The sequence below is a fragment of the Clupea harengus genome, chromosome 1 (genome assembly GCF_900700415.2).
Source record: "Clupea harengus chromosome 1, Ch_v2.0.2, whole genome shotgun sequence".
NCBI lineage: Eukaryota > Metazoa > Chordata > Actinopteri > Clupeiformes > Clupeidae > Clupea > Clupea harengus.
The window spans coordinates 7,521,833-7,548,898 of NC_045152.1; the positions used below are offsets into that span (position 1 = coordinate 7,521,833).

Here is a 27,066-nt window from a genome sequence, read left to right on the forward strand (position 1 = left end):
CAGTACGGAATTACATTACGGATGACAGAACACTACTGAGTTTCCACAAGGGGGACATCATCCGGCTGCAGACTATGGAGGGTCTGGAGGAAGGTGAGATCATCTTTGGTAAAAATGTCCCCCAGTTGTGTGATTCGCTCGCTGTTGGCGGAGTTTGCCGTGCGGTTTTGAGCCGCTCATCACTTGGCCCAGAGGACCCTCTGAAACACACTGTGTAGGCTCTTTACATCCAAACGTAAATACAGAATCCCCACAGAGAGTGATTTACATTCACAGTGTATGCTGCGCTAGCCATGTGTGAGACTGTGTAGTGCAGCAAAGACATTCATTACAGCTCAGTCACTGCATTCGTCCACCCTGGCAATTGAATCCATGACCTTGGTAATTCTGTCTTCGCTAAAGCGAGGGAGTTCAGTTGTAGCAGGTGATGTGTGTGTGTGTGTGTGTGTGTGTGTGTGTGTGTGTGTGTGGTTGTGTGTGTGTGTGTGTGTGTGTGTGTGCGTGCGTGTGCGTGGTTGTGTGTGTGAGCGTGGTTGTCGTTGTGTGTGTATGCGTGTGCGTGTGTGTGTGTGCGTGTGCGTGTGCGTGTGCGTGTGCGTGTGCGTGTGCGTGCGTGTGTGCGTGTGTGTCTGTTGCTTGTAAGGTCTAATGTGTAGTGGCTGTTCCACAGGCCAGTGCTATGGGTGCATAGTGAAAAAGAAGGTGATGCTCCTGGAGGAGTTAAAGAGAGACACCACTGACTTTGGTGGGTCGGTGTGCTCCACATGCATGGTGTGCTTTTGCAGTCTCTCCATCCTGAACTTCCATGTGATGGCTTTGATTTTGTGTGTGGGGACTAGTTTGTGTGTGTGTGTGTGTGTGTGGGGACTAGTTTTTGTGTGTGTGTGTCAGTGTGTGTGCACATGCATGTGTGCATGTGTGCATTTCCTTAGTGTGTACCTGCATGTGTGAGTGTGTGCATTTGTGTGTGTGTGTGTGTGTGTGTGTTTGTGTGCGTGCGTGCGTGCGTGAACGCGCATGTGTGTGTGTGCATGTGCATGCGTGCATGTTGTGTGTTTGTGTGTGTGTGTGTGTGCATTGCAGTGATTATTTTATACTGTTGAAACTCTAACCACCAAAGAAGGCTTCATCGCTCCAATACGTTATTACAGGCTGAGGAGTTGTGGCCTGATTGCCATATATTTTCCCCATGACTCAAAGACTCTGACCTGCATCGTCTCCCCATTCTTCATTTCTGTGGCATGTGAAGGTTGGAAGTTTGGCGCGGTCCATGGTCGGGCCGGAGTCTTCCCTGCGGAGTTTGTGCAGCCAGTAGCAGCGCCTGACTTCATCAACCTCCCGGTAGACAAGAAAGAGGAGCCCAAGAACAAGCAGGGCCGAGTGGCAGCGTCGGCGGCTGTGGCTGTAGCCGTAGCCTCCTCAGTCGCCGCCCACGAGTTGGACCGCTCCATAGAGGTAACAGGTCATCAGTTAATGAAGCACACACACACACACACACACACATACACACACACACACACACACACACACACACACACACACACACGTGTGTATGACCACACACAAAACTATGCACCTCGTAGCTCATTTAGACCTTTCACCATACTGGAAAACCCACTGTAGGCAGAACTGGCTGGTGTTCTCGTGAAACTTGATTCCAAGTGCAGTGCCTTTTTTCACCATTAGGTGGCTGCGCCAGCCAACGAGCACACCGAGGCCTACCCTGGCTACAGCAGCATGGAGGTTGATGAGAGGTTTCTGTATGACATCAAATACAACATGGTGGAGTTTGCTAAGAAGTACTTCAGAGAGGCCCAGAGAAGTAACAGGTCAGTCCAGTCAGTCTCTAAGAGGCTGCATTGAATTTGGTTGATGAATTCATAATGAAAGACCACTGTGAACATCCATCTGTGTGTTTATAGCGACTCCTACAAAACCAGAACAAAAAAGGGGAAGGAGCCGAGGGAACCAGTTGAGATGGTGAAATTTTCCAAGGTGCTACAAATTATACACTAACATAACATGAGATAATTAATATAATTATATATAATATAACATATGTAACATGTGTAATGATACAGTATTTGCACTGTTGTATATATCTGTCTGATTTCAAAACATCTTATATAATGCATACAGTTTGTTCTCTATCATGTTATACTAGTCACATATTTCACACTTCAAGGTGGCATTCTTTCATAGGCATAGTTCATGTCATCTGTTTATTGTGTTCTCCACAGTCCCCCATCCAGGAATCTTTAATCGATTTCACAGATGAAAATATGAATAAAATGGCGGCTGACATTTTCCTGGGTAAGCTGAAGGCCTTTTTTATTTTCTTTCGCGGAGCCAGTTGAAATGTTTTATTTGAATGTGGCAGCAATTAACAGAATAAAGAAACACTTGTAAATAGTAATAACTCAGCTCTTGTAAACTGCAAAAAGCAGCATTAACTTTCCATTAGTCTGTCCCAACACTCAAAAAATAATGAAATGCTATTTTTAACAAATACTTTTAGAAATATGGCACAGCTCTTTGTGGAACACACATGTCGATGTCCTCAACACCCTATATTTGCTTTCAGCCATTATGAAGTTTATGGGAGACTATCCAATGAAGGGCCAATCGGAACAGGAGGTCATTAGTACCATTCTTAAGGTACGACGTATCTCCAGACTACTTGAAGTAAATATGTCAGTAGAGTAGAAAGAATCCTTTAAATAGTCTGCTCAGTGCTGAAGACACGACTTGTGTGCTTGTGTTCAGTGTGAAGTCGATTCATTGATATTGCAAATCTCCCTTGCAGCTGAGTGGAGAGTTCGGACCAATGAAGGACGAAGCTTACTGCCAAGTCCTGAAGCAGATCACGGGAAACACCAGCTCCAAAACGTACGGCTCTTCTTCTGGCAGTGCTATTCTGTTCCGTTCAATTGCAGTTCAACAGCATAGCGGGTTTCCCCTCCCTCATCCCCTTGTCGACTTTGATCTTCCTTTCTTCCTCTGTACCTCCCAGGCAGATACTGTCACTGGGACAGATGAGGGCCAGATCAGGGCCTCATGCTCTCTCTAGACTGTTTGAACAACTCGAACAATTATAATATCTTCAAAGAATATGGAGGTTTTGTTGTCAGCAACGAAAAACCTGCTGTAATTCCATAAAACAAAACGAACAGAACGTTCCCCAATGTTCCTGTACATTCCTCAGTCATATGCTATGTACCTTCAAGCTTGGTTTCAGGTGGTTTTTATTTCTCTCTCTGGAGATTTTCCAGGGCATTTGCAATGCTATGAAGGATTTGAAAAAGGCAAACCATTTGCATGGAATGCCCCAGGAATGCACTGGGAAATGCTGTATGCTTACCACACCCTCTAATTAAAACATTGTTGTAAACACAGAAGCAGTTTTGTTTTCTGACAACAAGCGCCTTTAAATCGGGCACGTTTCACTAATCCGAGGCAGGGGGAGACTTGAATAATTCAGTTGCAGGGTCTCACCCGGCAGCAGGATTGACCCTTGCTGCCACTACACATGTGCAGCGAAGTGCAGGACGGCCGAGTGCACTCGCGTTTTAGCTGATCTGGGTGGTTTTTGTCTTGTTTGTTTTTCCGCCGCCGGCCGCCGCTGACACAGCGACAGCTGCCAGAGAGGCTGGAGGCTCCTGTACATCCTCAGCGCTACTACCGCTGCTCTGAAGTGCTCAAGCCCTACCTGCTCAAGTACCTGGTGGACGTGCACGCAAATCAGGGCATACACTTCCAAGGTAAGGGGAAGTTCACGTCAGTTGCATATCTTCAGACCTGTCCTGGCTAATTTAGAGCTCTCATGTATTATTTTTGCACTTGTGAAAACTTCTACGTTCTAGTTTTATGTTGCAGTTACACTTGTATGGATATAAAGTTGTTTTGAAAACAATGCTTTTGTCTTTTTGCGGATATTAGGGATTGCTAAAGCGTGTGAGCAAGAATCTCAGGAAGACTTTCCAGTATGGGGGCCGCATTGAGTCCCCAAACAGCATGGAGCTGAAGGCCATGTTGGTCAGTATATCTTTGACCTGGAAACACATTACTGTGAAGACGTATATGGATAGTTCACATCCATCTGTTGTCTCCTTGCTTCATTTGTTTTCAAAGGCTGGCAGGAGCTCCAAGAGGCAGCTGTTTCTATTACCTGGCGGAATCGAGCGACACCTAAAAATAAAGACATGCTCAGTAAGTATCCTTTATAAAATAAAGACCTGCTCAGTCAGTATCCTTTATCAGATAAAGACATGCTCAGTAAGTATCCTTTATAAAATAAAGACCTGCTCAGTAAGTATCCTTTATAAAATAAAGACCTGCTCAGTAAGTATCCTTTATAAAATAAAAGACATGCTCAGTAAGTATTCTTTATAAAATAAAGACATGCTCAGTCAGTATCCTTCATAAAATAAAGACCTGCTCAGTAAGTATCCTTTATAAAATAAAGACATACTCAGTCAGTATCCTTTATAAAATAAAGACATGCTCAGTCAGTATCCTTTATAAAATAAAGACATGCTCAGTAAGTATCCTTTATAAAATCCAGAGAGAGAGACAGAGAGACAGAGAGAGAGAGGAACTACTCTCTCTGGATTTAACTGACCTTTATCATACGTGTTCTTTTCTCGCTCAGGTTGCCCAGGATGCCATTGAGGAGCTGTGCTATGAGATGGGTCTGAACAAACTTACGGCCATGGATGAATATGCCATATTCGTGGTCGTTAACAGAGGTGTGATGCTGGTCTGGTCTCAAAGCTTTTAAAACTAACATCTTATTACTCTGGCAGATGAGTCATTTTCACACGTTTGATGCAGGTCAAAACGTTCGCCCTTTGAACAAACGGGAGTACATCCTGGACATCACCACAGAGGCCGAGCCCATCGACAGCACCTACAGGCCTCTGGTTCAGGAGGGTGATCTGGACCCAGCTCCTCAAATTTGACAACGAGCTAAGCGTTTCCGTGCATTATAATCAGGTAGCCATCTCGAGAGCCCCCATTAAGGCCACTGATGCATGAAACCAGTGATTTGGAGATACACGTGCGCATGCCCATGTGGTCTGTTTTAATCTGTGCAGATATCCCCGGACTACTTGAAAGGCCTGCTCAATGTGGTGCCGCAAGGGAAACTCAGCGATCAGCAGCTTCAGCAAGTGGCTAAACTGGCAGCGCTTCAACATCGAGCCAAGGAGTCGGCCTACCTCCCCACTGTGTACGCCAGCAACACCCAATACTTCACACCTACGGCTTAAACATGGCCCGGGTCTTTGTTTACTCGACATGGCACACCAGTGCTGTTGGCAAACTGCACATGAGCTACACATTTAGGGAGGAAAAGAAACACATACAGCCTGGCTTGTACCTTGAAGGTTGTCTTGTATACAGTATATCCACAGAAGAACACCTGAGATGGTCTTTGAAGCCTCGTAGGAAAGGGTCTTTGAAGAGTCTTTTCGAGTTTTTGGCTCTCGGCTTCATCACAGGTCTAATCTAGGAAGACTCACTTTCATCCCCCCCACCCCCAACCACACACACAATGTGATGAAGAAGTTTATACCTACCCTCTCATTCCAGATGAACCTTTTTTTTTTTCAAGATTTGTTTTTGGGCTTTATGCCTGTGAAGGTTTGGACAGGAAATGAGATGGAGAGAAGAGGTGGGGAGTGGGATCGGGAAATGACAGCGGGCCGGATTCGAACCCGTGTCCCCATGGGCGTTCAAGCCCATATATGGTTGGGGCTACTGCTTGCGCCACAGTGCCCCCCCCCCCCAGATGAACCTTTTTAGAGGAAACTATTTTCCTCAGCAGGACCTTTAGCTTTTTATAGATACCATGAAACCCCCAACGCCCCCCCCCCCCCTCCCACACACACACACACACACACACACACACACACAATGTGATGATGAAGTTCATACCTACCCTATCTATATTTGCCAGCTCCAACTGTAATGTGTCAGTCAGTCAGTCACTGTGTGAGTGAGTCACGTCTGGTCTGTTCTTCTCCGTGTCAGCCATGAGGTACAGGACTACATCCCCGTGCAGCTGTACACGGAGCAGAGGCCGCAGCAGTGGCTCAACATCATCACCCAGCACATGCAGCAGGTCCAGCCCCTGAGCTCACACCAGGCCAGGGCACAGTTCCTCGGTAAACACAAACACGCAGAACAACACAGAAACATTCTCATTTCTTCTCCAGTCTTGTTTACTTTAAACAGCACCAGAAACATTTATTTATTGAGTCGCAGACTCATGTCTGAGCAAGTAATATGATTTTGTGTAAATGTGAAGTAGTGAAGGCATAACCGGAGGGGGGTGTGTGTTTGTGTGTTTGGGGGGGGGGGGGGGTGTAGAGGTCAGCTTCAAAGGAACATTTAAAGACTGTAGTGGCTTGGAGAGGCATGTTAAGAATGCTGTAAATTGTCCTAGAATTCTTTTTTTATGAGTCTTGGTTTTCATTTTTTTTTTTTTATGATTATTTTTATATTGTTTAATCAAGGAAATTATGCTATAACTTTAGCATTTTATGTATATTTTACGATGACATCTCTGCCAAGTCAGCATCTCTGAGCTCCCCAGTGATTGTGTGTGTATGCGTGTGTGTGTGCGTGCACGGCTGTGTGTGTGTGTGTCTCTCCAGGACTGGTGAGTGCATTCCCGATGTTCGGTTCCTCGTTCTTCTACATCCAGAGTAGCAGCAACAGCGTTATAGACACTCCCTGCATCCTGGCTGTCAATGAAAATGGTCTCAACTTCATCAACAAGGACACTCATGTGGGTCAAACTCAAATCAACTCTGTGTGTGTGTGTGTGTGTGTGTGTGTGTGTGGGTGTGGGTGTGGGTGTGGGTGTGGGTGTGTGACCAAACTACTTGTCATTGCTTAGGCAGACACTGTTCCTGGATCATGATAACACATCCACACCCACAGCTGAGTGTTTTCTATGATTACATCTAATGTAATCTGTCCATAGAAAAGCCACTGTGATAAATCACAACCCAAATCCAGATACTGAAACCCACCGCAATGTGTCTGTTCCCTGAATTACTACATAGTAAGGTTATATATTCACATAATAGTTTCCTGTGACCATGATGCGCATTAAGATAAGGTCCAATGGTTTTCTCCAGACATCAGGAATAGTCTGAGAGGTAAAGAGCTGGACTGAATGTTTGGGCCTGTTTCTGCACAGGAGATCCTGGTGAAGTTCTCCCTGAAGGAGGTGCAGTCCACTCGAACGCAGCGCCCCACAGCTGGATCCAGTTACCCGTACGTGGAAATTAAACTGGGGGACCTGATGTCTCAGAGGATCACTCAGCTGCAGCTGGACCAGGTGAGGGCAGGGGAGAGACGCAGACACACACACACACACACACACACACACACACACACACACACACACACACACATTCACACACACACACACTCACACTCACACTCACACACACACACCCACACACACACACACATTCCACAGGAAGATGCTTGCAGACACACACCTTGAAATGGACACACACGTGTGCACACACACACATAATCATGATGCGTACTTCCCGTCTGAAACATACTCGTTTGTTTCACCCACACGTACGCAAAGACACAGGCCTCGGCCAAACACATGCTTAGTCACATGGTGGAAACTCACACACACACACGTACGTGCGCACACACACACATACACGCACACACACACACACACACACACACACACACACACACACACACACACACACACACACACACATACACATACACAGTGCAAACAAATACTCACTCTCTCACTCACGCACTCACACAATGACACATACATTCAAACTGTGTCAGACTTACTGACCTCACAGACGGTAGACTGCCTCCCTTGACTGGCCTATATGTCCATCTCCATGTTCCGGGCTGCGATTCCACACCCCTGAGGGTGACTAACGGTCATGCCTCTGTCCCCCTTCAGAGCCTGGAGCTGTGCCGAGTCATTGCCATGCATGTGGAAAACCTGCTCTCTGTGCGGGAGAAGCGCCTGACGCTGCCGCCGAGCGAGATCACCCTCCTGTGACGCGGCCCCCCACGCGTACGCCCCCGAGTCACACCAGCACACTTGGGACTCTTCATCCCGGACAGGAAAACGTGTGAAGCCGAGGAGACCTCCTACCCTGAGAGAGAACATCATCCTTGTTTAATCATTTATTATTAACCGGACAAGGTGTAAGGTGCTAGCAGCCCCTGTATCATAGGTTATCATTTACCTGGTAACACACTGGCAGATAAAAACTAGATCATCTCTTTAATGTAAGTTGCTTTGGGTAAAGGTGTTCTTAAAATGAATAAATGTAAATGTTGTAAAATGTTCAGGTAGCCTGTGGCTCTGAAATGGACCAACCGTGGTCTGGGTGGCTGATTCTGTCACAAGCCAGCCCAGAACCCCTGGAGGACAATCGCATCTCCTTCTCAATCAACCCATCAATCTGACTCTCAGTTCACCTGAAACTGTAAATGTTTGTACATGTTAAACAAGAACTGTGTCTACCTCCAATCAAACACATGTTGGAAGCACCTCTTTAGTGTAAATAATTGTCAAAGACCAATAGTACAGGTAGGCTACTACAGGTCTCCAGTGTCTCCTATGTAGTCTACTCCACAATGTCTATGCTACAACGATACCAAAATGCCATATTTATGTGTCTTTCATTGTATATGTGCATACTAGTTTATACCTACACAAGGATTAATGTATATGCACTATGTTTGGATGTTTATGTGTACAAATGTATAGCATTGTAATTTTATGTGACCAAGAGAATCAGTCATTTTATCAGCAAATATAAATACATCCAAAAATGCCTTATTGCCAGAATTTATGAGGTGTGTTTGTGATTTGAAGGAAGATTGTCTGCTGCAATCTCAAGTAATTTATTCATGAAACTTTTTGGCCATGGGGAGAGGTGTACCATTTAATATAGGTTAATCCACAAACTTCCCAAACCATTAAATGCATGATTGTTTTGAAAAGGAATTGATGCCTGGTATTTTAAAAAGGGTTACAAATTTGTTTCAAAACGCTTTATGGCAATGTCCCTGCATCAGGCCAGCGACTGTGGCGGTTTCTAAGGGGATCTAGGCATTGCAGCTTGTCAGTTAAAACATATTCCAATCCGCCGTACTCCAGACCTGTTTTTCCGGCTAGCCGCACAACAAAGGGTGTGTTTTGGTGGATTGGTCACAGTTTCTTCTCCTCTGATTGGATCTCATCGACGTGGATTATGTGAACTTGCCCTATGGTCAAACTGCATAAACACTGCCCCAGTACTTGCAGCGGTGTAGAAGTGAATACAATAGAAACGGGTGGCTGCATGGGAATACTTTGATTCAAACGTAACGGAATCTATCATCTGGGACTCCGCCGTTTTCATTCTTTTCTGCTGGCTTCAGGATGATGAAGTTTAGGTTCAGGAGGCAGGGGAACGACCCCCAGAGAGAGAAAATCAAACAGGACCTCTTTGCATTCAATAAGGTACGGGTGAGGATATTCGGGGGTTTGTCTTTCCCCCCGAAAGCATGCATGCGGTGTCGAGTTGCATCAAAATTGTTTGACAAAATATTTTTGGTCAGGATGTGGCTTTTTGGGGGGGTTCTCTCCCCTCTGTTGTGAACGTACAATCCGTATGTTTGTATTGCAGGAAATAGAAATGAATGTCCGCAAGAATTATTCGTGGATGAATTGTTACAATCACCGCGCCTTGCAACATTTACAAACAAGGGCCCGATTGATACACATTCACGCAGAGCCACATACACTATAAACTTGCACCAAACAAGATTCTTCAATATGTGGTAAATGGTTTAGATATTTAGTTTAAGCTGGTGAACATGTATGTGGTACAGGCATGGTCCTACCGCTAGACAAGATCATTATTTAATTATTCGCAGGTCCTCAGCAGAAACTGCGGCAAAGTTTGAAGCTCAAATACCGAAATGCGCGAGAACGAGTTGTGTCCCATCTGTTACTATTGTTATCCATTTTAGCGTTGTGTTTGGCACTTCTAAACTCTTGATTTCTATGGTCTGAAGTCATTTAAAAAGTGGGCTATAATCACATGCAAATTTAGATGTATGCCATTCGTCTTGCTTACGCTTTTATCTTTACTGGTCAATCGTAATTGTTAAAACCTATGCATAAGAATAGCCGAGGCCTAACCCACTTAAATATCATTAGGCCAGTAGGCAGGAGAAGAAAGACCAGGCTTTGGAGGATTAATTTACAACACACACTTTTAAAAGAAGGAGTTAAGTAGCCTGTTTAAATTTTTTTAATTTTTTGACAATCCAGTCAGGTTAGGGTTATATATTGGTGTGACTGAAAACATTGGGGGAAAAAAACTTAAGTGTGTTTAATTTGCTATTGGAAGGAAGTAAATGTGTATGTGCAGTTAGTTGGTCTACTAGTTTCAATAGTATGTGGTGCTCCATTGCTTTAAGTGTGCACTGAAATGTCAAACCCATCAATGCTGGTGTTTAATATTGACAAAATTACCGTTCTTATATAAATTCACATTTTATGGGTTGAAAATGTCTCAACATCATCTAAGGCCAGTGCTGACAGATACATATCTACGTCATGATATGCATACATTCAAATTGAGCAAACGCTCAGCCCCTTGCCCACCTTTTTAAAGCATTTTTCAAAATTATCCAGTGGGTGGAGATGGGCTCAGAGCTGGAGCTGAACTTACACTTTAAGTGTGCTTTTGTTTAAGATATGGAATAACAACCTCTAGGCAAAGTGAATCGAAGTGGTTCCCACCACACATGGCTGTATGGGTATTGTTGGTAGAGGGAAGTTGTAGGATTGCCTGGCCTTGTTAAGAAGAGAGAATGGGAGTGTTGAGGTGCGGGTGGGGGCAGGGGCTTGTTCTTTATGGTCAGTGCGGTTCGCAGGACCGGTCACACTGCCAGTGAGGTCAGGGGGGTTGGACTGGCAGGCATTATTGTAACGCCAGTTTGAAGCCTTGAACCTCATGTCAGTGTCAAAAACGCCTCAGGCCCTCTTTTCCCCTTTAGCAAGGGGTGACATTTGTTGTGGGTTAAGTTGACACTCCAGGGTTGTGTGTACGTGTTTAAGACTTGTGTGTGTGCACGTGTTCACTATCTATTTTCTGCCATGTTTTTTTTATTTTTTTTTGTATGTCTGCGGAGGTCTCTAAAGAGAACTGACAGTGTTTGAGGTGGGGGCTGGGAGTTGATGGCAACGTTAATGTCAGCCGGGGAGAGCGTCCTGACACGGTGTGAAATGTCATAAGATGGTCCGATCCTTTTCCTTTTCTCGGCTCAAACAGCTGTTCACTGCCACCACTCCCCCAACCCCCCCCCACCCCAACCACCACCACCAACCACCACTTGCAGACTGGGCAATAGAAGGAGTTATGTTTGGTCTGGACAAAAAACTAAGGGATATTAAAATTATGTATATATACATTTTGTTGAGGTCCTCCCTTCTTTCTCTGCCTTGTAGTCTTGGCCTCCCGCTCCTCTCTGGACATTGTTATAAACAATGGGGGGGGGGGGGGGGGGGGGATGATGATGATGATGATGACGACGACAACGACTCAATACTTTAGGCTACCATTGTTCCCTTTTCTGATTGGCCTAAGGAGGTCAAAACTGGCTAGGGCTCATGTTATGTGCAAATGCCTGTTTGCGTTTGTCTGTTTCAGGTGACACGAAATGTTAAAATAGTCCATCTCTCTCTTTCTCTCTCGTCAGACTGTCGAACATGGATTCCCGAACCAACCCAGCGCCTTGGCTTATGATCCAAAGCTGCAGCTTATGGCCATTGGCACCAAATCTGGAGCCATCAAAGTGTATCCTTTTTAAGTTGGGAAAACAAAGTGCATGTCGGTCGGTGGCTTGCATGGTAGGCTGCATTCTTGAATGGGAGTACAGCTGAGTGCACGGCCTGCACAGATTTATGAACTTTACCCAGTCAAGTAAGAAAGTTTATGTACTTTTGATGGCATTCAGCGTACCGATGAATCTGGCTCTGCTCATATAACTGAATTTCGGTGTGTCAGATATTGTTCTTCCATCTGACATTGATTCAAGTGAATTGTCATAGCTCTGAAGTTCTCTCTCTCTCTCTCTCTCTCTCTCTCTCTCTCTCTCTCTCTCTCTCTCTCTCTCTCTCTCTCTCTCTCTCTCTCTCTGTGTTGTCCTTTCCCAAAATTCAAGTGATTTGTCATAGCTCTGAAGTTCTCTCTCTCTCTCTGTTTGCTGTCATTTCCCAAAATTCAAGTGAATTGTCATCGCTCTGAAGTTCAAATTCTTTCTCTCTCTGTCTGTTTGTTGTCATTTCCCAAGAGATTGTGTCCCCACGAATGCACCATTGATTTCGCAGGGTAGCAAATTTGTGTACAGAGTGAGGAAGTGGTTAGTTATGCAGAGATTTTTTTTTCCGTAGTGTTCTTCCTAGCCTGATGAAGGCGGCAGGCGATAAGGCTTTAAATACTGCACATTCCTGTCAGTGACGTGTAAGCCCCGCTGTGGCTGGTGTGATTGTGGACGTGTACAGTAGAATCGGGGCTTTGAGCTGCTGCAGACAGGCCTGCTACTGGGGAGACTGGCACTGTCAGGCACTGCCCTGCAGAGAGGCCGGCAGGCAGGCAGGGAGGGAGGGAGGGAGGGAGGGAAAGAATGGATGGATGGATGGGAAAGAGGGAAAGGGAGGGAGTGAGATGGAGCATGAGGGACAGTGACCGATAGGGAGAGGGGAGAGAATGCATGAGTGAGGTAGGGGTGTGTAGAGAGCAGAGGAGAGAGCAGGCAACCAGTTATAGGCTGAGGTGGGGGAGAGAGAGAGAGAAAGAGAAAGAGGAAGAGGAAGAGGAAGAGGGAGAGGGAGTAAGAAGGAAAAAAAGAAAATGATGTAAGGAAAAAGAAGAGCGAGAGAGAGAGAGAGAGAGAGAGAGTGTGTGTGTGTGTGTGTGTGGGGGGGGGGGGGGGTGGTGTGTCGGAGTAGGGGCCGGTGAGACTCGCAATGGCGTGTTGCACTAGAGGGAAGTCCGCAGTTGTTGAACTGTCTGATCTATCTGCCTGTCAGTCACTGCAGTTCAGTGCCTCCCCCCTGTAAGGTCTCCCCGTCTTCCCCGCCTCTGCTCCTCACACAAGGGAGCGCTCCCAGCTTGCCGAGGCCTGGGTGCTGATAGGTAAAAAAAAAAAAAGGATGACTGGGTTTCTCTGGTTTGGAGTAATGAGTGGTTTGGGTTTGTGAGCATTTCCTCCGTCTGGGCAGCAGGGGCCAGTGGGGGTGTGGTGCGGTCAGTGTGCGTGTTGCAGACGGAGGGAGGGAGGGAGGGGTGTGGTGAAGGTAGCGGGCTGTGCCCAGCGCATAGCTTGCATGTTTGACATCTCCCTACTCCAGTGTTTTCCTCCTGCACACAAACTCACACACTCCCACACACACTCTCCCACACACACACACACACACACACACACACACACACACACACACACACTCTCGCTGCAATACTACAAGGCCCTGCCAGAGCTGATTCATGGTGCTGTGTTTGTCTCAGTAGGGTGTGTGCATATTCTCACATTGTGGAGTTGGCCTGCAGCTAGGGTGGGGTTTTGTTTAATTTGAATTAAAGGGTCTTGGTGTTCTTGGAGGTTTTTGATAGTCCAACTGTCATAATTTTTGTTATGACACACGCTTGGCTTGCAGAGCTTTCTTTGACTACTTTGCAGTAAAGCTGTGTCGGCGTGTTTTAAAAAAAAAAAAAAAACCAACAACAACGTCCTTCTCCGTGTGAATTCAACCAAGTTCAGTCAGACCGTTAAGAGGCTTCCTTATGTTGTTTATTCAGCGGCTATCTAGGCTCGTCTGTTCCTCGTCAGTTTAAAGTGGTCTGGGATGGGCTATTCCATGGGCCGTATCTTTTGCATCATGGCGTGATTTACGCTCCCAAGGGAGGAAGCGTTGGCTCAATTGTCTGTCCGACGGCTCACCGCTCGCCTCTCCATCCCATACCGGAGCAGCCAAAAACATCCTCTCTCCAGCCTGCTTATAGGATTCCCGCATTGGGTTGGAGTGTAGTATAAAAAAAGCCCATGCGGGGGGCATGGTGCGGAGCGTAGGGGAGCTGTGGTTTGCACATTATAGCTTAACCATTGCATTTAGTATTGCATTTAGTCATTTAGCAGACGCTTTTATCCAAAGCGACTTACATATGTGCGACTTACAATGTATACACATTTTACATTTACACTGATGGCACACTGCACATCAGGAGCAATTAGGGGTTCAGTGTCTTGCTCAAGGACGCTTCAACAGGGAATCGAACTAGCAACCTTCTGATTACTAAACGACTTCTTTACCTCCTGTACCACTGTCGCCCCACCAATTGCTGGCATTGCTGGCTGGCATCAGCGGGCTAGAGGGGAGGCTGAGGTGTGAGGTGCAGAAGTGGTCAAGTTCAGCAGTTTTTCTCTCTGAGCGGCCAAATCAATATGTTTCGCTGTTGACATACTTTGCCAGTCCTGTGTAGTATTGAGTGTCAAGCATCGAGCTTTTGTCATTTAATTGTCAGTGTTATGAGTGCACTTCTAAAGATTTTGGGATAATAAAAATAGTTGCCAGTGCACTGTATGGCCCTTAAAAAAACGTTATCAGATGAATGGAGATCTTGGGGACCTGCTATGTAATCGAGAATGTCAAATCGGCATGTTACAGTAGATTTTATTGTAATACTTGCTCTATTGTAAATCCTTCAAAATCATTTCTCCTTCACCGGGTATTGTTTTACCTGTGGCAGTTCCCAACTGACTGCCTCTCCAGCTTTCCTAGAGCACTGGGGAGCGCTTGAGGGAAATGGCTCTTTTAATGTGCTGGGTGATTTCACTGGTAGACCAAGCGAAGCGTGCTCTTCCCTTTTGAAGGGAGAGTAAATGTTATCTCAGCCATGAGGCTTCTCTGTTTTATTTTTAAGAACTGGTCTATCTTGTCATTATGCGTGTTGGCTCTTTTTCTAAGAACTACGTTTTTGCAAGCTAATCTTTTGCGGTAAGATTGCATGTGGGTTATTTGTTGTTTTTTTGTCTTCCTGCGTTTTGTCAGATTTGGGCCGAACCCACAGGCGATGGAAAAAGAAAATGATAAAGTCTTTGGTTCACTCCCTTTTCTTTGGCCTTCGTGTTTTTGTTTGTGCGTTTTGAAACACGAGCTTGTCTTCTCACAAACATGCCTTTCGGGTAGCGCTCGACTTCTGAGGCACTGGTAAGGGGCCTATGGTTTGGAGAGTGGAAGTATTACAAGGGGAGGAGGAGGAAGAGGAGAAGGAGGGGGGGTTTAAACGGAAAGTAATGAGATGGCTGGAGCAGTCAGGCAGATGGGGGAGCTGGGTTCACCCCCTGAAGAATGCGTGTCGTCCTGCCCCCGAGATCATCCTCTGCAGTGAGGTGGGGGGGCGGGCAGGCGTGGGGGGGGGCGCGCAAATTCTTTTGGAGCTTTGTTGCTGGCCCTCGAACCGTCGCAATAAAGACATCTTTTGAACCAGTTTCCAAGGCCACTGCTGCAGCAGGCGAGTAATCAGGATGCAGCCATGATTTTTCGGGAGACGGCGATCCCCTGTCAGTGTGTGGATTTATGCTCTCTAGACTGCTTATAATGTGGCGGGGGGCAGAAGCCAGGCGCTTTTATCGAGTTTTGTTCCCAAATGTTCCTCGCTGTCATCCCTGTGGCATTCAATCAGTGCCAATCAATAGCCAATGGTTTTATCCATCTCTTTCAGTCTGGACATGAGACATTGCTTCCTGACATTTATTGTTTGTTATTGTTAGTCGTTTATTTTGTGTCCCCAATCTGCATCACACGATCTCTGATGTGTGGTCCTTGTTTGCTGTTACTGACTGAGCATGTCTCTTTGGAATTCTTCAGTGCTGTCTTGGGTCCCTTGTGATGGGGAAATTCGTACCGCAATGTACTGTAATGTACTGCGGTTTATGCATCGATTTTGTAAACTTTCTGCAGGCTTGTGGTTTAATACTCTGTTGCGGGCTACACATGGGTATGAATTTCATTTGTTTTTTTGTTTTTTTTTGTACACAATGAAAACCGTAAAACACAGCTTAAGAACAGTTTTATTCCCTTCATAAAACAACTTTAAAAGGCTAGTAGTACTCGTGCCACAACCACGTGCCATTTGGTTGTATGTGACATAATGGTGTAATGTAAAAAAAAAAGTGGTTAATACATGGATTTGTTTTATAAAACTTTCGGTGAAATTACGGTCGGCCTTCCAACATTTGATTATCAATGCTGTGTGTGTTTTCTCTGCCATCATGATTATTCTCATTTTGCCCTGGGCTTTTACACGCCGACTTCAAAAGAGGCACTGACCTCAGTTGGTGCTCCAGAAAACCTCTGATAGAGGAAGAGCCTGGTCTTCACTTAAAGAAAAGGCTTCAGTTGCCCTTTCATCATGGTGTTAATGAACAACTTATTTGTTTTGTATTTTGCCGTCATGAAACTAGCTGCCTAGTGCTGAAATGACTTGACTCTTGCCGTGTATGAAAACTGATATAACAGTGAAATAATTCAACATGAGGTTGGATGCCAAGGATATGATGGATAACCAGTTTTTATGACTCAATTGTAGGTAGAGCTCAGGAAATTTGAAGGAGCCTAGAATGAATATCTGATCTGTGTGGTCTGTGCCCATGAACCTCTGTATGAAATATTAGGTGTGTGTGTGTGTGTGTAATTATGGTATTTTTTCCCTTCCTTTTTTTTTTTTGCTCCCCCTCTGCTCTTTAGGTTAGCCAGCCCTCTAGGATATGATATTGAGTGGATTAATCAACGGCTTAGCTTCCTGCCATTGCACCAAGCGGGGAACTGGTTGTGGATTTGGGCATCACATGCGGGCAAAAGCATAGTGCCAAATGACGTGTATTAAAGCTGCTGTAAACGTTAGCCAGTCTTGCTAACCTCTGCCAGGCTTTAACTTTGAAATACATAGATACCAGGAAGTCTTTTTTTTTTTTTTTTTTTTTTTTTTCCTGCATCTAGTTCACTGATGCTATCAGTTTAGCTTCAAGTTTCTCTTTGAGTGCTCAGTAATTTGCCTTCAGTCTGAGCCACTGAAAAATTCTAGCAGTTTTTAGGGCGTCCCAACGGCATATTAAATATATGACATTTATAAGTCATTTTGTTGAAGCATCTGTTTTCATACTACAGTGGTAGCTTGTCGTCTTTGTAGTCAGTCTGTGCCATTGATTTGCAGCGTGTCTGTTCCCACAGCGGTTTTAGGACATCCCAACGGCATATTTAAAAACATCTCAAGTCATTTGGTAGAAATATGATCAGACGACAGTAGAGGTTTGTCTCGTTTGCTCACTTTATCGGGGAGTTAAGCCGAGTGGCCTTCTGCCTATTTATCAGTATTCACTGCCTCGTCTGAGTCCAAACACAGCAGCAGTCTCGGCCTCAGTGGCCATGGCGGTGGCTGCAGCAGCTTTGAGAGCTCAGCCCACAGCTCCGAGCCTCACAGCGAAGCACGCTGCAGCACTAACTCCCATGCGGTAGAGCTGACATCGCCGCATCGAGCTGAGGCATGATCTCGAGTCGTGCGTCGGATGGCTCCACAGATGAAAGGGCCAGACGAGGAGCCTCGTTCTCACATCGCACCCGCTGGCTCGCGTGCTGTTTGAGTGTAGCTGAGGAGACACCCTGCTGAGCCTCACGGGCGCCTTTGCCACTACGCCACACACACACACACTCCACTGCTCGATCACTACTTTTCAGTGTCTGTTTCTGTCACAGTCTCCCTGGTTCACTCGGTGTACAGTCTACACATGCCTGGGTGCCCACACGCACGCACGCACGCACGCACGCACGCACGCACGCACGCGCGCAGGGTCATCCAGGGATCAAATGGGGGTTCTGCCTAAAATCCAACCATTTCCAACTGCATGTTAAGGTGTTTGAATGGGGCGCTGCTTCCACTGATCAGCACGTAAAGCCTTGCCTGGCTTACTGTTTATGAGCAGATATAAGGCATGAAGTGCACAGGCAGTATTCTTGGGGTGGGGGGGGGGGGGTGCAGGAAGGATGCTGCCTTTTGCCACTTTCTGTTTTGATCATTTTCTTTTCTGTTTCTCGTCTTACTTTTCAGTCTCATTTCACCTTCGTTCAGTCTGATCACTAGATCTCTGTTCTTGACACAGTTCCTAATCTCCAGCCGTTCTTTTACTATCATTCTAGTCTATCTCTTTTATCCCTCCTCCTTCTAAACACTCACACAAACACGTTTTTCTTTTTCCACACTCTATCTCAATCTCTCTCTATCAGTTTCGTGCTCCATCTCTCTTTCACCAACCAGGTCTGCGCTCCGTGCAGCTTTCCCCTTCATCTGATGTGCTGCTTATCAGTGATTTCTCAGACCTCACTGCTTCTGTGCTTGTGAAATGGCCATTGATGTAAGGCCCTCCCCTGTTTTTAAAAACCCCCGGTGTCTCCTCCAATCTGCCCTCTTCTGTCGCCGGCTCAAGTCTGTAGGGACGCATCAGTCACAACCCATTAGTATTCTGATGCATGTTTTGTAGACACACACACACACACACACACACACACACACACTCAGACTGAGAGCCCAAAATCAGTTCCCGTTCCCCACAGTTCCAGTCTGTGCTCCGTCGCCCTTGCTCGGGTGCTCTGGGTCTTTCAAAAGACCTATAGGGTCTTTTAGGAACCCAAGAGCCAGCAGAACAGGGGAGAATGAGGTGAATCCTTATTGAATTCACTGGCGTGCTTGCATCGTTGCCAACCTGTTTTTTTTTTTTTCTTCTTTCGCTGCCCTTAAAAACAAGAAAGAGAGCGCGCTGTTTAATTATAAATTGTCATTGTGGAGGGTTACAATAAGGAGGAAAGTTGGCTGCCCTAAGCAGAGGCATTCTTCGTTGAAAAAAGGCCTTTCTCTCGGCCGTTGGCTTCAGGCTTAATGAGACGAGCATAAGAACGGAAATCTCCTTCCATACGGCTGGGTCGGTTGACCTAATCCACTGTGACGTGAACTTAAAATGGCCAGCGCACTTTCGGGGAGAACTGATGAGTTTGCATGGCCCGTCGTCCCGAAGCACAACATCCGAGGGGGTACTAAAGCAACCTGTTGCTCGAGCACAACAGTTGTAGAGTACATTTTCCTTCAGCTGTAAACATATTTTTTTCCCCACATCATCGTGGAAACTGCCAGAATATTACCAAGAATGCTCGCAGCTCATGTGTTTGTGGTTATGAGAGGTTGTGAGAAATGGGATTTTGTAATGTTGATGTAATCAAAAATCTGTGTAAATTGCCTTTTAAAGTCTCCAATGTGTTTTACGAGGCAACACTTCTTTTTTTTTTTTGTGGAGGCATGTTCATAGGCCATACGTGAGGCTGAACACAGTGTCTGCTGTTTGTCCCTATTCAGACCGTGAAATTGCATTATCTCTTGCTAACTTGATGGGAGCGCCCGAGTGGGTAATCGCCAGCCATTGTCGGGGAGAACGAGGGGAGAGGAGCCAGCTTCTCCTCCAGCCCATGAGTTACTCTCTCATTGTGTGTGTGTGTGTGTGTGTGTGTGTGTGTGTGGTGTGTGTGTGTGTGTGTGTGTGTGTGTGTGTGTGTGTGTGTGTGTGTGTGTGTGTGTGTGTGTGTGTGTGTGTGTGTGTGTGTGTGTGTGTGTGTGTGTGCGCGGGGGTAACAGTAAGTGGGCAGGGGTGCCCAAAGAGAGAAGGGGGTGTGGGGCCTAATGAAGAAACTGCTTATGAAGGGCCTCTGAGAGGTCAATTCAGCTAGTATTTTTTATTTTGTATTATCCCCACTTAAATGTGTGAGTGATTTAGTGTGCTTGCTTATGTGTGAGTGAGTTAGTGAGTTCATATTGTGTTGCATTGTCATTATCGTTTATATGTAATAGCAACCAGTTCACATTTCCTAGCCTTAGCCTTGATGGAAAAGTAAGCAACGGTTACTATGAAAGATGCGCTTTATTCCACATTACAGCATGGTCAACACTGAGAGCTATAAAAATAAATTTGTTTACATGTGCCAAATTCAGGATGCATGATTTATTCATGAGTTCCGTGATTGAATTGTATTTTATTTTTGTAAGGAATTGTTCATTAATACGTTCTAAAGCATAACTTTATTTAGGGAATTTGGTAACAATGAATTTGAAATAAGAGGTTGAAAAGTGAAGGATGACTTGGATTGTATTTATGTGTAATCCAGCCTTTAATAAGCAGGTTATTTTTGCCATGTTTATTTAAAATAATGACACATTCCAAAATGTTATTCATCCAGGATTCAGCCAGATTAAACCACCTATGGCCTTGAAACTGCAGATACTGCAGTTAAATCTGCAGATAGTTTGTGGTAAAGAAAGAGGACTAATATTTCTTAATACTTTTTGAGGAGTGGTTGTTTAATGTGAGAGGAAAAAAAAACATGTCATTGTGTGTGTGTGTGTGTGTGTGTGTGTGTGTGTGTGTGTGTGTGTGTGTGTGTGTGTGTGTGTGTGTGTGTGTGTGTGTGTGTGTGTGTGTGTGTGTGTGTTTTTTTTTTTTTTCAGCTTGTACACAAAGTGATTGTCTGTCTCCGTAAGCAAATTGATTTCTAAGTAGGTAATAATTAGTTATAAGTAGCTTCCTGAAACCCCTCAACATTAATGTAAACTTAACATTTTGACCTCCACTTCTGTGCAAGTGGCTGTAATTTCAGTAATAGAATCCCAATGGCATATGTTTTTTCCCTGTTAAAAAGCTTATCAAATGAATTAGTGTAAGGTGGGAACCCCTCCTTGACTTGACAATGGAATGTCCCTATTATGGGTTGTGTGTGTGTTGTGTGTGTGTGTGTGTGTGTGTGTGTGTGTGTGTGTGTGTGTGATGCGTGTGTGTGTGTGTAGTTGCATGCCTGATGTTTGCAAAGGTGGATATGATATGAGAAGAGTGTTTGAGAGTTTCAGATTTGTTCCTCGATGCTCACTCTTAAAACCGCAATCATGAGCGAATAATCAAGGCAGTGCTTTTATTGGCCGTCCCAAGTTTCCGCTTGGCTTTGTAAAGTTTCCCGTGAAGTCGGCACGTTGATAAATGTGGTCAGTCTGACTTGGGGGCAGTGATGACTCTCTCCTCATGCCAGCTTCTGTGTTTAGTTTTGTTATGCCAGTTAAACTCACTTTTCCCCAGTCCCCCCTCCCATGAAATGTGTATATCCTAGACAAGCGTTGTCAACTGACCCGGGGTCAGATTTGCTCTGGTTCCACTGTGGCTCTGTTTCACACTCTTGGTTTGGGGGTGGGAACCTTCTTGAGTCCATGTTGTCGAAGAGCTCTGCATACTCTCCACACTGTGTCCTAACAGTGTTTTTAAGCCTCCCTTCTTGGGCCAGTTGCAGTGGTTTGGGATCGCTTGCAGTGGTTTCTCTATAGTAACCCCCTTGTGGATGGAAACTGAGCGTGGGGAGTTGGGTCACACAGTAGGGAGGAACTGGAGAGAGATGATGATAAAGTGTCATAACTGTCTGTGCTATTTCCCTCGTCACTGGGGCCATGGAAGACTTGTAGCACAACAAGGCGTAGCGGCCTCTTAAGACACAGGGAAATTTCAACCTCTTTTTTTAAAGTGTTTTTCTTTTCCCTCATCGCGAAGAGGCATGCTTTACCGCACACCAAAAAAAGTTTTGTCGCTCCCAGCTCTGGTCTTGTATGTTTGGTTTTCCCGTCCTGATCAAGACTTGCGATGCAGACCCTCTCCGGGAAGAAAGAAGGATATTGAATCGACATGGAGTTGAACCCCTGCCAGTCGTTTTGTATCCCATTGTGAGGGGGGAAATGTTGGAAGTTGGAACAGGGGAAGTAATGCATGCCTCCCAAAACAAGCAAGAGTGGGGCTCTGTTGGTGATTAATGAGGTGGAGCGAAATCAGCCCCCCCCCCCCCCCCCCCTTTTCTCTCAGACGCTCACTCTCTCTGTCACTCTCTCTCTTATATATATACACACACACACACATATGCTCTCTCTCTCCCTTTCTCTCATACACACACACACACACATGCATATGCTCTCCCTCTCTCTCATACACACACACACACACACACATATGCTCTCTCTCTCTCTCTCTCTCCCTCGCTCTCATACACACACGCATATGCTGTCTCTCTCTCCCTCTCTCTGTGAGCGTCATCCAGCTGTTTCTCTTTGCTCCTCCTGCTTGATCCTCACACCCGGCACATTCCAGGGCCCTGGTTGCTCTGCTTCTCCCCCTCGCCTCAGACGTCCCACCGGCTCCATAGCTCCTCTCTCCCCTCTCCACAGCTCCCCTCTCCCTCCTCCCTCTCCATAGCTCCTTGCTCCCTGCTCTCGCTCCCAGCTCCTCTCCACAGCTCCCCTCCCAGCTCACACGGCCGGCCTCTTGTGCGAGAACACTCACTCTCACTTACTGATCTTGCCATCTCTCTTTTGCCCTGGCACACTCCTTTTGAAGAGTTTGTTCTCTTTTCTCTCTTCTCCCCCTCTCTCTCTGTCTGTGTCTGTCTGTCTGTCTGTCTGTCTGTCTGTGTCTAAGTCTGTCCCTCGATCACAATCTATTACTCCTAAGATTTTTTTTTTTTAGTCCCCCTCTTCCTCCCCTCGGTCTCTCTGACACAACCCTCTTCCTGTCCCTCTTCCTCCCCTCAGTCTCTCTGACGCAACCCCCCCTTCCCCATTCATTTGTTTTGTCTTGTTCCAGTGACTGATGTAGTCCTAAATAAAGGAGGGCAAAGGGAAGTTGTCTGTCCTTTTAACCCCCCCCCCATCTTGGGGTGTTCAAGATGCACACAGCCACTGCAGATCCATCCTGGAGCCTGTCCATGGCAAACAAACAGTGGAAGGACACGAGATGAGAATGGTCTTCCCAATTTATTTTTAAAGCCGTCCCTTGGCTTTGTTTAGTTACGGGGCTAAAAATAGGGTCGGAGTCCGTCATTCATTTGTACGCTTGTCTTGAGGAGCTCTGGGCATTTTGCTGATGGCTATCTTGTTGATTTCAAACCCTTCGGTCTGTAATTATGACTGACTGGTCCCTTGTTTGCTGAAAAGATAAACATTATGATCATCATTATTTCTCCATTCGATGCACTAAGTCCCAGACCACTGATCAGGGAGCAGTGAGTGAAGAATACAGCGGCAAGGCTGGAGTTGAATGCCGTCCGCAGGAGTTCTGATCCTGGACACAGCAGCGTTGTATGGGGTATTATCTCAAGTGAGTGGCATCATACTGTGGCCTTTATTCCACCAGAGGAGTTTTTTTTTTTTAGTTTTATCAGAATTGTCTTTTAAAGTTCTGGCGAAGGGAGTGCAGGATGGTTTTGAACGTTTTAAAGATGCACAAGTAGCGTTTAACTCGGAGAGGCTTAGGCTTACTGAAGCCCAATTATACCAAGATGGCTGAGTAGCTGGATTGTTGAGTGTTAAGCTCTGGATCATGTTTACACACACACACACACTTGAGTGTGTATGCGTGCGCACATTCTCAGAGACACACACAACCTCACAAACTCACTCCCTTTCACTTGCATATGTATATACACCCATGCATTTATTCATTTTTTTTATTTTACTGATTTCTCTTTTGTGTCATCACACTCTCTCTCTCTCTCTTTATTCCTCTCTCCTTCTATCTCCGTATCTAGCACGCGCACACACACACACACACACACACACACACACAGAGAGAGAGAGGCCAAGAGGCCCTCTGTGCTACGAGTGCTCCTTAGTACGGTTGACATGGTGCTTGTTGTTCTCGGTCACACACAGGGCCTGCTTTGTCCCTCCGTCTCTGTCCTGACAGCCCCGTGCTTCCCTCAGACCCTGCCTGCCTGGAACAGTTCCATAGTTCCCCAGAGCCGCCCTTCCCCCTTCCCCTGCATCTGAGCCTAATGTGCTCCCATTATTATTAGTGGGCACCTGGGCAGGAGCAGGAGCAGGAAGAGGCCCGTTTCAAAATCACATGGTGCATGTTACCAGTGTCACATGGGCTTTTGACAGGTCTCGTCATTTCTGAAAATGTGAGGGGTGTATTTTAAGGTTACAGTTTCGATTGATTTATTTGGCTGCCACACCAGGAGGCATTGGGTTTGTAGGCAGGGTTAAGGTGAACCTGTACAAGGCCATCCCAGGGGACATTACGTAAAAAAACAAAGCGTCATGATGGATTTGAAAAGTAGCTTATGGGCTTGTGGCTCAACATATGCCCGGCATATGGTGCTAGCATTTGAAAACTCTTGGTTTTCACGCACAAGCGTATCACTATTTACCCATATACGTATCCCTATTTACCCATATACAGTAGACATATTGGTAAAATCATTAATATTATATGTGTTCACGTGCATTATGGCTCTGGCTAATATGACTTATTTTGCGTGATTGCCAAAATGTTACATCGAACATTGAAACCCCCTAGTAACAAGTGTTCCAAGGCCTCTTGACTCGGTCTGCGATACACTGTTTACAGTGGCAGCCTGGTCTCTCTCTAACTGGCAGCCAGCGCAGTAGCTGCTTCACCCAAATGCAAATGTGCTCTCTGCACTTTTTACGGTGTGGTTATAACACATTTTTTCTGCTAGGGGAATATAAAGCAGCTTGAATGAGAGTAATTTCAGTGAATGGGAGGATTACTCATTACAGTTTTGCTGGAGTGCAGTTGGAGCCGTTCCCATAAGTGCAATGTTAGTCCATTTCAACTTTGACAAATCTGAAGATAAAAACTAGTGACAGTTTTGTGTCAGCCACTCGATCAGCCGGGATGCTGTAATTACTGCCTGCAGTTTTCTTGCCTTCATTTCAAAACACAAAGCTTGGCCCTCGGCAGAAAGACTGAAGGTAATCCGGCTTGTGTGTCTCTCTTGAGTTTTCAATGTGTGCAGCTTTGTTTGACCGCCTGCACAATCAGAATGTGATGTCATTCATTATCTGTAGTTAGACATGATCACCCTTATCGCTGTTCTTAATCTGTATTACGTATGGGGGGAGAATTCAGTGTGTGTGTGTGTACTTTTGTGTCTGTGTGATTTTGTGCTTGTGAGCCTTCCTGCCGCCACTCCACCCCTCTGGTTATGTCCTCTGAGTTTGAGTGTTCTACCTGCAGCATGGTTTTTAAATGATGTCTCTTCCAGAACGCCAGCGACATGTAAGTGTGTAATGTCTGAATTAAGTTCCTTGACCTGCACCCCCCCCCCCAAAGCTATGGAGCCCCTGGAGTGGAATTCACCGGCCTTCACAAAGACTGCGCCACGGTCACGCAGATCCACTTCCTCTACGGACAAGTAAGTCTGTGCTCACCAAACCTCACCTCTCATCACCATCATAACATGATTGAGTTTTTGGGGGCAAATTGTCATCAGTGAAATGCAGGTGTTGAGTACCTCCCGTTAGGTTTTATTATGACTGCCAGTTACATACTCTACTATTTCGTTATGTTTGCGTTATGCTGCAAGGACGTTGAGGGATTCCTGTAGTGTTTTCTTGTGTACTTGGTATAATGGACGGGTCTGGTGTATGTGATCTACCTGATGTGTGTTCAATATGAATGGAAACTGGTTTCCAGGGCCGGATCCTCTCGCTGCTGGATGATAACACCCTGCACCTGTGGGAGGTCTTCCAGAAGGATGGCTACTCTCACCTGGAAGAGGTCCGCGAGTTCACCCTCCCGGGCAGACCAGGGATCGAGAGCGCCAGGTCCGACTGACATCCTATCCCTTTTACCTGAGGGCATTGTCTCATTTGGGGATTTGTTTTTGTTCTTTTCAGAGGAATCTTGCTTTATTTTGCTGTAGTGTTTCAGAGCAACTTTATCCCTTGTTCACTTAGCAGGCTTTTGCTAAAGATTCATGAAGTGCAACTCGACACACCAGCATTTCGTGAAGACGAAAGAAAACAACTGGTGCATCAAATAAACTGTGTGCCTTCTGTATTTGTCTGTGCTCTGCGTACGAGCTGTGCCAACGGCATGAACTGGATCTCTAGCAGAGCAATGCAAGACACTAGATCAGCACTCACCTTAAAGCCTGTTTCCCCCTTCTCCCCCTCCAGTGCGAGCCGTGTGACCGTGCTCCTGCTCACGCCGACCTGTGACCTGCTGTGCATGGGTACCGAGGGAGGCGGCGTCCATTTCGTGGAGCTGCCCAGCCTCACCCTGCTGGACAAGTCGCTGCTTCAGGAGGAGGTGCTGCAGAGGTGAGTGCTTGGGTATTCCTGTCCGAGACCTGAAGCGGGAGATGTGGGAATTTGGGTATTCCTGTCCGAGACCGAAGCGGGAGATGTGGGAATTTTGAGTGTGAAAGGATGTTGCAGTCGACATTGTAAGGGGGGCGACAGTGGTACAGGAGGTAAAGAAGTCGTTTAGTAATCAGAAGGTTGCTAGTTCGATTCCCTGTCGAAGCGTCCTTGAGCAAGACACTGAACCCCTAATTGCTCCTGATGTGCAGTGTGCCATCAGTGTAAATGTAAAATGTGTATACATTGTAAGTTGCTTTGGATAAAAGCGTCTGCTAAATGACTAAATGTAAATGTAAGCAGGTTAGCTCTGTGCGTTTTGGTGGAAAATTTAGATTTGAGTTCAGTATTGGGGGTTTGTCGTGCGCAAAACCACCCGTGGCAGGCATTCAAACCCCCTGCAAGAAAAATGTCACAGAGGAGGAAACTACGGCACCACAGATGCCAAAAAAGCAGCATGGGAATTTTTGAATGGCAGGCATCTTGACATCCTCTGTTCAGGAAAACCACCCGACTGGCTGAACTTCCCCTTCACCTTTTGACTCCGTCTGTTCATGTGTCATCAGACGCTGCCTGTCGGAGCACTCTTTCAAAAAGCAGTCTGTCTGCTTCAGTGTGTGAAATGGGATTTTGATCAAGTGTTTGTTTTGGTTTCAGCACTTGGGTGGGTCAGTGGAATAATGGCGATTTAATGATATCTGATTAATACCGTAATGAAATGTTCTTGATCAAATGTAAGCATAGTTCACACTTTGGTAGGCCG

The 27,066-nt window shown here is 45.9% G+C and overlaps 1 protein-coding gene, 1 long non-coding RNA gene and 1 pseudogene across 2 annotated transcripts; all 3 read left to right on the forward strand.

The window, feature by feature from the left end:
- Positions 1-3,962: 3,962 nt before the first annotated feature.
- On the forward strand, positions 3,963-4,730 carry LOC116220294. Its single transcript, XR_004163548.1, has 3 exons — positions 3,963-4,035; positions 4,132-4,209; positions 4,652-4,730. It is a non-coding gene; the product is annotated as an uncharacterized LOC116220294 (long non-coding RNA).
- Positions 4,731-4,753: 23 nt separating this feature from the next.
- LOC116222624 (unconventional myosin-XV-like) lies at positions 4,754-9,025 on the forward strand. The gene is made up of 7 exons (XM_031577117.1): positions 4,754-4,759; positions 4,888-4,995; positions 5,097-5,230; positions 6,034-6,167; positions 6,660-6,793; positions 7,211-7,351; positions 7,967-9,025. The coding sequence occupies exons 1-7, from the start codon at positions 4,754-4,756 to the stop codon at positions 8,066-8,068; spliced, it is 759 nt and encodes a 252-aa protein (XP_031432977.1). The 3' UTR covers positions 8,069-9,025.
- A 265-nt stretch (positions 9,026-9,290) lies between these two features.
- LOC116224634 overlaps positions 9,291-27,066 on the forward strand; it is a 34,499-nt pseudogene continuing 16,723 nt past the window's right edge.